The 14,243-nt window shown below is 23.5% G+C and overlaps 3 protein-coding genes across 3 annotated transcripts; 1 reads left to right on the forward strand and 2 right to left on the reverse strand.

Annotated features, from left to right (window-relative positions):
• Positions 1-2,755: 2,755 nt before the first annotated feature.
• SRAE_2000355800 (UDP-glucuronosyl/UDP-glucosyltransferase family-containing protein) lies at positions 2,756-4,383 on the reverse strand (the record flags this gene model as incomplete). The annotated part of the gene is made up of 2 exons (XM_024654765.1): positions 2,756-4,015; positions 4,069-4,383. 2 exons carry the CDS (start codon positions 4,381-4,383, stop codon positions 2,756-2,758), a joined length of 1,575 nt encoding a protein of 524 aa, XP_024508104.1.
• A 2,194-nt stretch (positions 4,384-6,577) lies between these two features.
• On the reverse strand, positions 6,578-12,918 carry SRAE_2000355900 (C2 domain and Peroxin/Ferlin domain and Peroxin/Dysferlin domain and Ferlin B-domain and FerIin domain-containing protein; the record flags this gene model as incomplete). The annotated part of the gene is made up of 4 exons (XM_024654766.1): positions 6,578-7,009; positions 7,056-7,607; positions 7,656-12,614; positions 12,661-12,918. 4 exons carry the CDS (start codon positions 12,916-12,918, stop codon positions 6,578-6,580), a joined length of 6,201 nt encoding a protein of 2,066 aa, XP_024508105.1.
• A 315-nt stretch (positions 12,919-13,233) lies between these two features.
• Positions 13,234-14,220, forward strand: SRAE_2000356000 (Hypothetical protein; the record flags this gene model as incomplete). Its single annotated transcript, XM_024654767.1, has 2 exons — positions 13,234-13,459; positions 13,508-14,220. The coding sequence occupies 2 exons, from the start codon at positions 13,234-13,236 to the stop codon at positions 14,218-14,220; spliced, it is 939 nt and encodes a 312-aa protein (XP_024508106.1).
• Between the last annotated feature and the right edge of the window lie 23 nt (positions 14,221-14,243).

Raw genomic sequence — 14,243 nt, forward strand, 5'->3', positions numbered from 1 at the left:
TACATTTATCAATATAAATTATTTGTACTTTATTTGTTTAAATTCATTTACAACTAATAGTTTGTCCTTTTAAATAAAAAAAAATATTTTGAGTTGGTTACAACTTTATATACTATTATGATTTAGTGAACAGTTATTAATCAAAAGAGAAACTTGGAAATTATACGAAATAAATTTTATGGTAAAAAAGTTATACCTGATAACAAATTAAACTTAATATAATATTTTATAAAAAAAATGGATTAAACATTAAAAGACATTTTAAATAATTTTGTAAAAAAATAATTAAAGTTAAAAAGTTTTCAATATTTTTGTTGTAATAAAATTTTCATGATTAAAGTTTGCAAAAATTATTAAAAGAATATTTTGAAACTGGTTTAGTCATGTAAAATCAACAATCTTCATTTTAAAGTTATAATAATAAAAACATATTTTTTAAAATAATATTATTTGAGAATTAAATTTAAGATGTATCATTTTTTCTCACGATTCATGAAAAAAATTATTTTGTTTAGTAAATTTAAATTATTTTTGTAATTTTAGATTTATTAAAAATAAAAAAGTTTCAAGTAAATTAAAATATCCATGTAGTTAAAAAAATTCATTACATATTAGCTTAAAGATGTAGCAATATAAAAAAAGAGATATTGATGGTAGTTAGTTTTGGGTTAAGTAAGCAGTGCGTGTGGAAGAAATATTCATTACACTTGTTTTTTTAATTTTTTTTTAATAAATTGTTATGTAAGTATAAAAATTGATATCTCTTTTAGAGTTACTGACGTACTAAAGTAATAAAAATTAAAATAAAAAAAGTTTTAAAAAATTTAATTAAATATAAAGTAAATAGAGCATTTGATAGTTGATAAAAAATAAAAAATTTTTTACATAAATATGCAAAATTATATATATATTTAATATTCAAATTTTCAAAAAAAATTTCTTATGCATACGTGACTTCAAAATAAAGTTATTGTTAATTATATTAAAAATTCATCCCATTTCAAAAGCTACCGAATAACTACAGTAGCATATTCAAATTTATAAAAAAAGTTGTTTTTTTTATCACAATATTTAAGGTATAGTCGGTAATATAGAATATTTTCAGCCAATTTTCATATCTCTAAAAATAATAATGTTATAGATACGAAAATTAATATTCTAGACCTAATTTTGAATATAAATCGAATGAAACTAGTCCCATCTTCATAGGATAAGTATTTGATGAGATACTAAAAAGTCGGGAACAATGAATATTTTAGAAAAATTTCCGCCCTTGGTCATATCTCACTTCAAAATCATGATAAATGCAATCAGATTTCTGCAATCATCTTCAATTGAGTTTTCAAATGGGGTCTACTTTTAAAATTTTTTTATATCTTTAAGTACTTGTGAGATATAAAAAAATGGTGACAATGGATTACGCGCGAAAAAGTACCAAGCATAGTATTTCAAAAACGGTTGCAAATTTAAAAAACTTTTCAACGTAAGGTATACCTTAAATTACGAAAGAAGCCCAGCGCATCAAGTTTCATGATTCTATGACTTCATTTACTTGAGTTATCACTAAATTCTTAAAACTTTTTTCTAAACATATTTCTTATCATATCTTCATTTCTAGAAGTCCTATGAAGATGTGAATAAACTTAATGAATTTCTCGTAAAAAATTGATCTAGAAAAAAGTATTATTTTTAAAATTTTACAATATTATCATAGAAATCGAAATTTATATAAAAATATTCCACAATTTCGCCCTTCAACTTTGAATCCTTATAACTCCTGAAGTTTCAATTTTGGAATATTGTTGATTATATTCAAAATTCATCCCATTTCAAGGGCTATTGAATGACTATAGTGGTATATTCAATTTCCAAAAAAAGTTGTTTGTTTTTTGTCACATTTTTATTATAAAAAATTTTAATAATTTTTTAACTTTTTTTATTAAATTATATTTAGAATTATAATTTAATAGTTATTGTTTTATAAGTAGCGATGTTTTTTAATATTTTTAAAATTTTTCGATAGGGAATAAGTTAAATTTATTTTTTTTTTTTAAATTTTTAAAATTTAAATACATTTAACATAGAAATTTCAAACTCAGGTTTTTTTTAAATTTAGCTAACAAAGTTAACCTCAGACATCTTCTTTTTCATCAAAAAGATTATTTTAAAATGCAGTTTGTCAAAATGGAAATTTACTAGTTTTTTAAATTACCATAACCTTAAATTTACCTTAAAAATTTATTATTTTTGATAATAAATTATTTCCAACGGTTTTTTTTTGACTATTTTTTACCATTGGGTCAAGATTTGCTCTAAAATGTCTGGTTATATTTATTTTAGCCTTTTTTTTCTGCAATATAATTATAAAAACGTAAATTTTTGGAGAAAAATAGTAATATTTTTTATTATCAATGAATTTTTTTCTATCAGAAAATATTAATAAATGTTTAAACTTAAAAAAATAGTTCAGAGCAAGTTTCTTGCATTACTATTATAGAGATTAAATAAATCACAAGTCATAAAAAAAGTAAAATACATTATTTTATCATTATTGTTGAATTGCATGTTTTCACAAATGGTTAATTAGTACAACGTATATAATATACTACAAAAATATTTATGTATAAAATTTATTAAAATATTATTAACAAAATTATAATTAAAAAGTAATTAAAAACAAATAAATTTAAATAAAATTGAAAGTTCAAAATATTTTATGAATAATTTAAACTTATTTTAACAATAAAAAGTTAAATCAATCTTTTTTAATTTTTGGCATTAAACATTTTTTAACAGATTTAAAAATTATAAAAATTAATAAGAAAATAATTGATAATGTTCCTAAAAATAATGGTATAATAATATCAAGATTATAATATTTAATTGTACTCATATTTCTACTACCTAAATCTAATACATCTAACTTTCCAAATTCTGCAGCAAATTCTACATGTTTAATGAGAAGTTCTTTAGATCCAATAGGTCTTTTGTTTAATCTTCTTGATACTATTTGAGCATTTTTTTTATAAGTTTCATCGTTTAAAATTGTTTTTATATGTTTTGCTAAAACTTCAGGATTTACTAAGTCTAATTTATTCATAACAATTCCAGTTTTATGTTTTTCAAGTAATTTTGAATTTCTTAATTGATCTCCCATCAAAGGAATTGCTACAGCTGGTACTCCTTTAAATGAAAGCTCTGTTATACTACCCATACCACCATGTGTTACAAATAATGATAATCTAGAATCATTTAATAAATCACTTTGAGGTAACCATTTACTAATTACCAAATTTTCAATATCTTTTCCAGTACCATCATCAGGGTTTTCATATTTTAATATAAATGTTATATTAGTTAATCTTTTTATTGTCTTTAAAATTCCATCTTTAAAATCTTGTGGCATATTTATAGTTTTAGCAAATGTTCCAAATGATATTAAAACAGTTTGATTTCTTAATGAAAGAATTTCATTCCAATAACTACTAAGAGGTTTACTATCTTTAATACCAATACCAGAAACTTCAATCATTTTTGGTGTTTTTGGACCAGGAATATCTAAGAAAGGATTTGAATTGATAATTACAAATGAACAATCACCAACAGCATTTTGACTATCAAAAAATCCTTCTCCATATTTTGAGTTAATTTCACTTTGTATGCTTATTACATTATCAAATAAAGAAAAGATTATAGAACCAATATGATGAGAAATAAAATTTTGGAATCTTTCCAAATATGTCATTTTATCAGTATATGGTGCCATTTGACAAGGAATAAAAGATGATGGAAATGGTAATCCAAAATCTCTATAAAGAGTGTCTATTAATGACATTGAAAGACCACATACATAAGTTTTTATTCCCATGACTTTTAATAATCCAAAAATGTTTTTATTGAATGCTTCTGCAATTCCTATGTCAAATTTTTCTTTTCTTATTATTTCTGTTAATTCTTCATTATAAAGAACATCTAATGATTGTTTTTTAATACACTCAACAGATTTTGTTAAAAGCTATAAAAAAATTTTTTTATTAATAGAATATATTTTTTATTAAAAAGTTTTACCTTAATTTGTGAAAATATACTTGGAGTTAAATTCCACAAAAAATCACCACTGACAGTATCAGAAAACATATCTTTTACTTCATTTGAAACAGGAACTGAAATAACCTTAGCTTTATAAGCACCTGGATGTGTTATTGTAGGGTCCATTTCAATGGTAAGAACAGTAACATCATGTCCAGCATCTGTTAGAATATCAGCAATTTGTGAAAAAAAATTGACATGAGAATATGCAATTTTTGGATTCACTACAAGAATTTTATATGTGTATATAACATGAAAAATAGTTGATAATAAAAAAAAATAATTAATATACATAATTTATTTCTTTATATTTAATTTGTAATAACTATCGATTTTGATAAAAATAATTGTATTTTTGAAATTTCTTTTTAATAGTAAATATTTTATAAATTTCCTAAAATTATAACATTCTAGTTTTACAAATAATTTTACTAGAAATTAATGTCAAATTGATAAAAAATTAAACAATTATTTAAGAAAAATAGAACTGATAGCTTATTATCTTTCAAGAAATTCTACTTGTAAATCTCACTTTTTAAGTAATTATTTTTTTATCAATAATTTATAAAAAAAAAGTACATAATAAAAATATTAGTAGATTTTAATATTTAAGCAAAATTATTTTATATAATAATATATAAAAATTATATCATTGAAAATTTTGATAAAAGTTTGTAAATAAATTGATTCTTTTATAATTTTAAGTTTTAATATTAAAACAAGCGCGTGTTTCGCACGTGCTTTCTTATTAACTAAACGCGCTGCTTTCCTCGCGTTTTTATAATGTTGAGATTAATTTGATAATAATTTCAACAATTTATAAAAGAGAGATAATTTTTTAAAATTAAGATTAAAAAATCTTCTTATTTTTAAACTTTTATTTTAATACACATAAAACTTTAAAAATGAACAAATTTTATTTTAATATGCATAGAAATTTCAAGAATGAAAAAAAAGCTTTGAAGTTAAAAAAGAATTATAGTAAATTTTGGAATATCTTATGGAACCACTGACGTATTTAATTAATATAAATTAAAATAAATAAAGTATTTGAAGGTTTTAAAAAGTTTAATTAAATATAAAGTAAATGGAGCATTTGATAGTTGATAAAAAAATAAAAAATTTTTTTACATAAATATGCAAAATTATATGTATATTTAATATTCAAATTTTCAAAAAAAATTTCTAATACATACGTAACTTTAAAATTAAGCTATTGTTAATTTTATTGAAAATTCATCCCATTTCAAAAGCTACCGAATAACTACAGTAGCATATTCAAATTTATAAAAAAGTTTTTTTTTTTTATTATAATTTTTAAGGTATAGTAGGTGATCTAAAAAATTTTCAGCCAATTTTCATATCTCTAAAAATAATAATGTTATAGATACGAAAATTAATATTCTAGACCTAATTTTGAATATAAATCGAATGAAACTAGTCCCATCTTCATAGGATAAGTATTTGATGAGATACTAAAAAGTCGGGAACAATGAATATTTTAGAAAAATTTTCGCCCTCGGTAATATCTCGCTTCAAAATTAAGATAAATGCAAACAGATTTTTGCAATCGTCATCAAATGAGTTTTCAAGTGGGGTCTACCTTCAAAATATTTTTATACCTTTAACCACTATTGAGATATAAAAAAATGATTACAATGAATTACGCGCGAAAAAGTACCAAGCATAGTATTTCAAAAACGGTTGAAAATTTTAAAATTTTTTTAACGTACGGTACACCTTAAATTACGAAAGAAGCACAGCGCATCTGGTTTTATGGTTCTGTGACTTCATTAACTTGAGTTATCACAAGATTCTTAAAACTTTTTTTTCAAGCATATTTCTTATCATATCTTCATTTCTTGGAGTCCTATGAAGATGTGAATAGGCTTAATGAATTTCTCGTAAAAAATTGATCTAGAATAAAGTATTATTTTTAAAATTTACAATATTATCATAAAAATCGAGATTTTAAAAAAATATTTCAACATTTCGCCTTTCAACTTTGAATCCTTATAACCCCTGAAGTTTCAATTTTCGAATATTGTTGATTATATTCAAAATTCATGCCGTTTCAGGGGCTATCGAATGAATATAGTAGCATATTCAATTTTTGAAAAAAAAGTTTTTTCTTATTAAAAACAATTTTATTAAATTAACATTGTATTTTTTAAAAAAATTATACGTATGTATAATAATTAATTTTACAAAAATATTATACTACGTAGCTTACTATGAAATTAAGCTAAAAAAATTTATTTTTAAAGTATTTGTTGAAATTGGATATTCACTTATCCTTTGTTATCACTTTTTTAAAATATTACTTCTATTGTCAATAAGTAAACAAAAAATTTTAGTTTTCATAAATTTTCTAAAAATAATTTAAAATACATTAAATATAAAATAATAAAAGTTGGATTTCTATATTTTTATTTATTATATGATACGTTAACTTTATAAAAAAAATAACAATTAATAAAGATTTTTATTAAACTATTTTTTTAGCTAAAATGCTTGGAAGTTCTGCCAAAGCTAATATAAAACCAATTAATAATAAAATGCATATTAAACAACAACAACACGACCAAAAAATTTTTTTACTGCATAACTTGCTACAGTAAACTTTTATTCTATTTAGGAGAAAAAAGCTGTCACATTTTCCACGAATTCTATCTGGAAGAAATGGACTGTGATTTGGTTTTTTTCTTCCTTTTCCAACTGGATTCTTTTTTCCTTCTTCAGATGATATTATACTTATATCCATTTCTAAAAACCCTGTTACATATTTTGGTTTCTCAGTTCCATTATCTTTTATTTTTATAAATTCTCCTTTTTTTGTATTATCCCTAAGAATACTGTAACCATCATCTGAATCAACAACTGTATCAAATTTTTTCCTATGACCAATTGAATTATTTCTCTAAATAATGTTTTAGTGACAAAATACATAAATTTTAATAACCTACAAATTTATCTGGAACATTTTCTGAAATAAATGGCCACCATCCTCTAATACTTTGCTTTTCCATTATACTAACAATTGGTCCAGTATGTGGAACTTCAACGTATCTTGGTGCTCTTCTATAGCCATATAACTTTTTATTTTTTTTCTTACAACAACATCCACCAGAACAGTCACAACAAATTCTTGAAAAACATGATTTTTTCTTTTCCATATTATATTCATCATTTTCATCATAAAAATCATTTAGATCTAATGTACCTTTTTCAATATTAAGTAAGTCAATTTTACATTTTCCAATAACTGAATCTTTTTTGAATCTTTTATTATCACATATTTCTAATATTAAATATGGTTCAGTTGTAAATTCAGATTTTTTTCTAAATAATCTTTTTCTTTTATAAAAAACTAATACCTCTTCCCAAACATTATAATTTATATCAAATACAAATCTCCAATTAAAACTTCCACGTCCATTTTTAACATTGTAATGAACATCTGTTGAAACAGCTTTTTCTGTTCCATTTAATAAACATTTTATATACATATCTGTAGACTAAAGTATTGTGATAAAAAAAATAAAAAATAAATTATATAAACATACAAATTGTCCAGCAACTTTTTTAGTTAACAAAACATGTCTAGTTCCAAATATAGCAATTCTTAATTGCATTTTATCTGGAATTCTTTTACTTATATTTATTTGGGGTGGAATTGTACCAAAACTTGTAGGAAAAATATCAACAAATAATTCAAGTTTACCACATTCTATTGTTTTATTAACAGAGTTATATAATGGTCTTGTTTCAATATGTTCTGGTACTAAACCAATACGATGTAATACTATTAAAGCTAATCTTTGATAAGGACTTCCAACAAATTGACTTGTTAATTTATTTTTTGTTTCTTCCTCTTTTAAATAAAATGTTTGTCCAAGTAATTTCATTCCAAAACCTTTTTTAGAATCTTGGATTAATTCTGGTACTTCTAAACACATCTTATTTAAATATTTTTTAAGTATTTCTAAAGGAGTTATTTGATCTCTCCAGATATTTGGACCAAAAATATTAAAATTTTTACATAAACCAATTGTAGCACGGTATTTAGTTAAAAGTCGATTTTCTAAATCAATTGTTGTACTTCCTATTTCTTCATCAAATGAAAATCTTCTATTATCCATTACCGTAATTTGAAGATCTTTTTCTTGTGGTATACAAATCTCTGTTTCAAAAACTTGTCCAAAAATTGGATCTGTTGTATCAGATATATACTCTTTTTTCAATGAAATTTTTTTAGAATTACCACATCTTATTGATATATATGAATCACAAGTATCATGACCACGGTTACTTACAAGTTGATGAGCTCTAACAACATATACACGAATAAGACATTTTTCTGGTTTCTGAAATTCTATTCCCGGTATACTATCCAAATCAACATAATTATTTTTTTCTCCTTTCAAACATTTTGAAATTATTAATTTACCTTTTAATTCTCCTTTAACTTGTTCTTTCTGTATATATGTATTACTTTTTTGAATTTTTTTAAATTTAAATGTTTGAAGAAAATCAGTAAAACCTTTAAAATCATCTGAATCTTCTAATGCTTGCTGATATACATTTAAACTTTCTAATCCTGTATCTTTATATCCTTTACATTTATCATTTTCATTAATAGAAAAATAATATTTAGACCACCAATCAACACGTATATTATTTACAAAATTTGATTCATCAACTTTCTCAATATTTAAAATTGATAACATTTTTTCATATTCTTGAAGTTCTAAACTAATAACTTTATCATACTTTTCCCATAAATGTTCCTCAATTTTTTCTCTCATAGAACCTGGTTTAATTTCAAATTTATTAAAATTTTGTATTAAAGATATTCCAACAATAGGTTTTGATCCAAAAATTCTTTTATCCTTTAATGTTAACATTATTGGTGGAGCAAAATATAATTTTTCTGGAAGAATAATTTCTTGAAAATATATCAATTGTTTAGTAAAATTAGGATTTTTTTTAATTCCTTCTATAATATTTGTACTATCCATTACATCACCAATAGAAACTTCAACAAAAGGTTTTTTTACAGATAACATTTTATGTTTAGCTAAATTTCTAACTCCCCAACATAACATTTGAACATTATATTTTGTAAATGTTGGCATTATATATGAAGGTATATCATAACGATCTTCATATAGTTTTTTTAATGGAGGAAAATCAATAAAACAAGTAGTATTTTTTTTATCAAGCATTATTAAATCTGCACCTAATAATAAACTTCCATGAAATTCATTACCTGGTAATTCTAAAGCATGCCAATTAAGTTTTGTTATATTTTGATGAAGTTTTAATATAAAATTTGGTTTAATATTAAAACGTCCTAAAAATATTTCTACCTCATTAGATGCTCTTCCAATAATTTCAACTAGAAGAATAGGAGGATTAGACATCATTGAATTTACACTACCAGGAATTAAAATTTTTTCAAAAATTAATGTTTCAGTCCAAATTGGATTTAAACAATTTTGTGTATGTATTGTTTCTTGTGATTTATGAATATATGTTACTCTTACAAATACTGAATTAACATTTTTAGCATTATTTAAAAGTTCACGTCCCCATAAAATATATACACGAAGTTGGTAAATGTTACATGTACTATGAATTTCATAAATTCTTGCACCAACAACATTATTACTAATATCAGTATTATTATTATTAACAAGAATTTCTAAATTAGCATTTGGATTTTTTCTAACCATCTCTCTTATATATCTTCTTCTTCTAAAACGATCAGAACTACTACAAAGAACATGTAATATGTCACCAAATTTTTTGGCATATTCCCAACCAGATTCAGAAAGTTTTTCTTTAAATGATAATAATTCTTCAGCTTTATCTCTTTTTGAATCAACAATTAAAACTCTTCTTCTTATTAATCTTCTTCTTTTATAAAGATGTGTAAATTTTTCATTAATATCACATTCATTAGGTCTACTCCATAAATCTGGAGCCATTGAATAACACCAACCATGCATATCACCAGGACAAAATTTATCAACTTTCCAATTTTCTTCATATTTCCATCCTTTTGGAGGTTTATTAATACATTCAGGATCAATATCATTACCATAAAAATCTGTAAAACCATAAAATTCCCATTCTTTTTCTACTTTTTTTTGATTTTCAAACATTTCATCTTCAAATTTATTATGTCCAACATCTGCTCCAATCCATATATCATGACATCTTTTAACTTCCCATTTACCTTTAAAATTCCAACCAGATGGTGGTAAAATACTATCTTCATATATAGGAATTTTACCTGTTACATCAGTTGTACCAAAAGGATTTTTTTTTGTTTGACTCCATTCATCACTAAATATTTTTCTTTGTTGATTTTCAAAATATTCTACATAATAACGTAACTCTCCAGGTTGTAATATTTTTTCAAAATTATTTCTTACTTTTTCATAACCAAAAAAAGTTTTTAAATGAATTACACAAGGAATATCATCTTCTTTATATTTAGTTTTTTTTTGATTAATTCTTTTCATTAAATATGGTTTAATTTTACCAATAGAATTACCATTACCTGTTGTTTCTTTAGAACTACTAAAAAACATATCACATATAGGTAATTTTATGAAACCAATTGATTTATAATTACAATACATTGTTATAACAACATCTGGTATTGATATTTGTACATCTCTCATAAGTTTTTTAAATTTATCAGCACAACATGATAAAAGATTTATACAAAGTTCACCTAAATCATCAATATCACTTTTATCATTTTTAAAAAAATCAAATTCTTTAACAAGAGCTTGAAGATTAGCAAATCGAGATTCTTGTTGATTTAAATCTAAAGTTGTCATTTTTAAACCAATATTTTTTATTACAGTATTTCTATTCCAATCATTTAAAAAATTTAAAGCTTCTGTCACTTCATGTATACATTCTAATGTTTTATCAGCAAGTAATGAATTATCAGGGTTTGATCGAATTATCATTTGAAGTTTACTACGAAAAGTTAAAATATATTGGTGAATAGTTGATAGAAGATTTGATTCAATAATTCTGTAACCAACATCTTCAAATATACATGGTAATTCACAAATTGGTTTATAATTTCCCCATGGCATAGAATAATATTGAATACCATCATACATAGGTTGAACAGGAAGTGTTGTATTAGAATTATTTGGTATTGAATTATAAGCATCATTTCCATACTCTCCAATAGAAACTGTAAAATGAATTAATTTATCTTTAAAATCAGGGTGCATTTGATTGACAGCATAAAAAGATACAAAAAGAACATATGAAACATAGTTTTGATATACTTTTGTATTTGATACAACTAAATTAGGAAGAAATGTAGAAGTAGAACTTTTTAAATATTCTTCAAATGTTTGTATTTCTAAAAAAAGTCTACCACAAAAAAGTGTCCCTTCAATTTTACCTTGGCTAATATCTTTAATATCAAATATTGATAATGTACTATTAATTTTATCAGGCCCATAAAAGGATATGTATGATGGACCAAAAGTTGGTAAAAATCCTTTAAGACCACATTTACATATATCATTCATTAAAATGGATGCTGTTAAAAGGACACGTTTCCTCCATTTTTTTCTTTTCATTATAACTCGAAAGCGTATTTCATTAACAACTGATGGCCAAGAAATAGGAATTAATAATTCTTCATTAAAATCTATAGAATTATTTTCTGCAACAACATATTCACTTTGAATTATTTTTTTACCAATTTTAACTTCTATACCTAATTCTCCAGGTTGTTTTGAGTTTTTACCTGGATATCTTATAAAATCTGCTAATTGGCATAATTTAAATAATCTAACTCTTATGTGATGATTCAAATTTTGACCAGACTGTAAAACTTCATTTTCATTTCCTTTATCTTTACCTGTTAAACTAGGTGGTGTTTGATTTTCATGATATACAGAGACAGAAACTTTTAAAAATCCACATACATCAGATGCTTCACCATCATCTTCATCTAATTTAGGTGAAGATAATGATAACCATTTTTGTCTTAAGACATGATCTTTTTGTCTATATACTAAACCAAGATTCAACTTAAATGAACCAATAGCAGAATCTTTAAAAAATTTTTTAGCACAGTACAAAGAAAAGTCAATATTCTTTGAAGTTAACTGTTCTAAATTAACTTTTAACTTAAATGTAAATGTTTGATTAAATACTGGAGAATTAGTTCTCCTAAAAATATTTGTTTTCCTATTTTTTCCATCTAATATAACTTTTACAACTGGATCAATATCTTCATTAGCTAAATCTTTTGCCTCAATTACACGAACAAGTACAAAAAAATTATGTTGTATGGTTGGATTTTCAGCAAACACATCATACTGATTATCTTGATTTATTGTTTCTGTTGCTAAATTTTTTCTTTTTTTATTTTTTAACTTATTTCTCTCTTTATTTCCATAATCAGAGTCTGAAGAACTTATTGTTGACGTGTCCCATTCAGAACCAGTTAAAGAATTTGTACTACTATCACCCTGAAATTAATATTCAAATTTTAAATAATAAAAAAGAATCACAAACTGTTGAATGTTCACTATCACCAATTGAATCATTAGGATTACATGTTGAAGCAACACTATAATCTTTCTCAGATGTTGTTACATCTAATGATGAATCTGTGTTATCTTCTGTTTCACTTCCAGAAGAATTTTTTTTTGTTTTATCAATAACATCAAGAATTTGATCTGTATTTTTTGAATCAATAACATTATTTTTAAGAACTTTATTTACAGCACCTTTTTTTATTTTATTTTTTACGTTACTAATAACGCTTTTCATATTATAATTATATATTAATGTCGTTACAATAATTATTTATTTTTATATTATTTTTTTTATGTAAAAATTTGTTTATAACCATTTTTTTTATTTTCTTTTAATAATAATAAGTAAATTTTAATATTAATCCTATTACCAATGTTACACAGTGATAAATTTTTTTTAACTTAATTATGTCAGCTATATTAATTAACCTTCTTGTACCATAAAATATTAATAAAGTATGTTTTATAACCAGGTCAAAACAACTACCCTATTTTTTTTTTAATATTATATTTTAAAATATAAATTATTATAATAATAGTATTATATAATATGTTTTTCTTTACAATTCTAATATGCTTAAAAATTTTTTTTAATTTTAATGAATCTTGTTTAAGAACAAGAGAACCTCCAAAACCTCCACCAACACCTATTCCACCTATTCCACCTAATCCACCTATACCACCATTACCACCATTACCTCCTCCAATACCTTATTTTCCAAAAACTACAACTACAACAACAACAACTACTACTACCACTACAACAACTACTTTACGTATGTTAACATAATAAATAAATTGTGTTAAAAAAAAGATAATTTTAGCTTGTTGTACACCAATAAGTAAAACAAATCCACCAAGAGTTAAACCAATAATAGAAAGTGTTGGTTCAAATTTAGATGAATGTTCAACATTAAGAAGAGTATCATCAGGAAATTGTCCCAGGTCTGCTCAAATAATATGTTCTAAAGGTATAGGAACAATTACTGAAAATGTTTTATTAGTATTTTATAATGGAAATCAAATTGTAACATCTGTTCAAGGAGTTAATTCAGCAGCATTAACTATTTATTGTACAATAAATGGATGGAATTTATTAATAAATGGAAATTATCAATTATTTTCAGCTGTCTCTTGTAGTCAAAAAACTTTATCTTCAGGTGATTATACAGATTATGATGGAATTCCAGATCAAGTTGTTGGAAATTTATTACAATCAAATTTATTACCACCAGCTAGAACATCAACTACAACAACAACTACTACAACTACAACAACTACAACTACACCATGGTGTCAATGGGCATCACGTTGTGACTATCCATATATTAAAAAGTGGCATCATGAAACACCAAATGGATTTGCGTGGGCAGAGATTGAGGAATTTCCTGTTTCACCAGCATCTCCATTACCTAATCCTTCTTTAACTAATTATCCTATATCATTAAGAAAAAGTTACCCACCATCACATACTCCAAATAATAATGGTGGTTATGCTTGGTATGATTCTGTTCAATATCCATCTTCACATAAATAAATAATATAATTTAACTATTTCAA

Source organism: Strongyloides ratti (assembly GCF_001040885.1).
Source record: "Strongyloides ratti genome assembly S_ratti_ED321, chromosome : 2".
Classification (NCBI taxonomy): domain Eukaryota; kingdom Metazoa; phylum Nematoda; class Chromadorea; order Rhabditida; family Strongyloididae; genus Strongyloides; species Strongyloides ratti.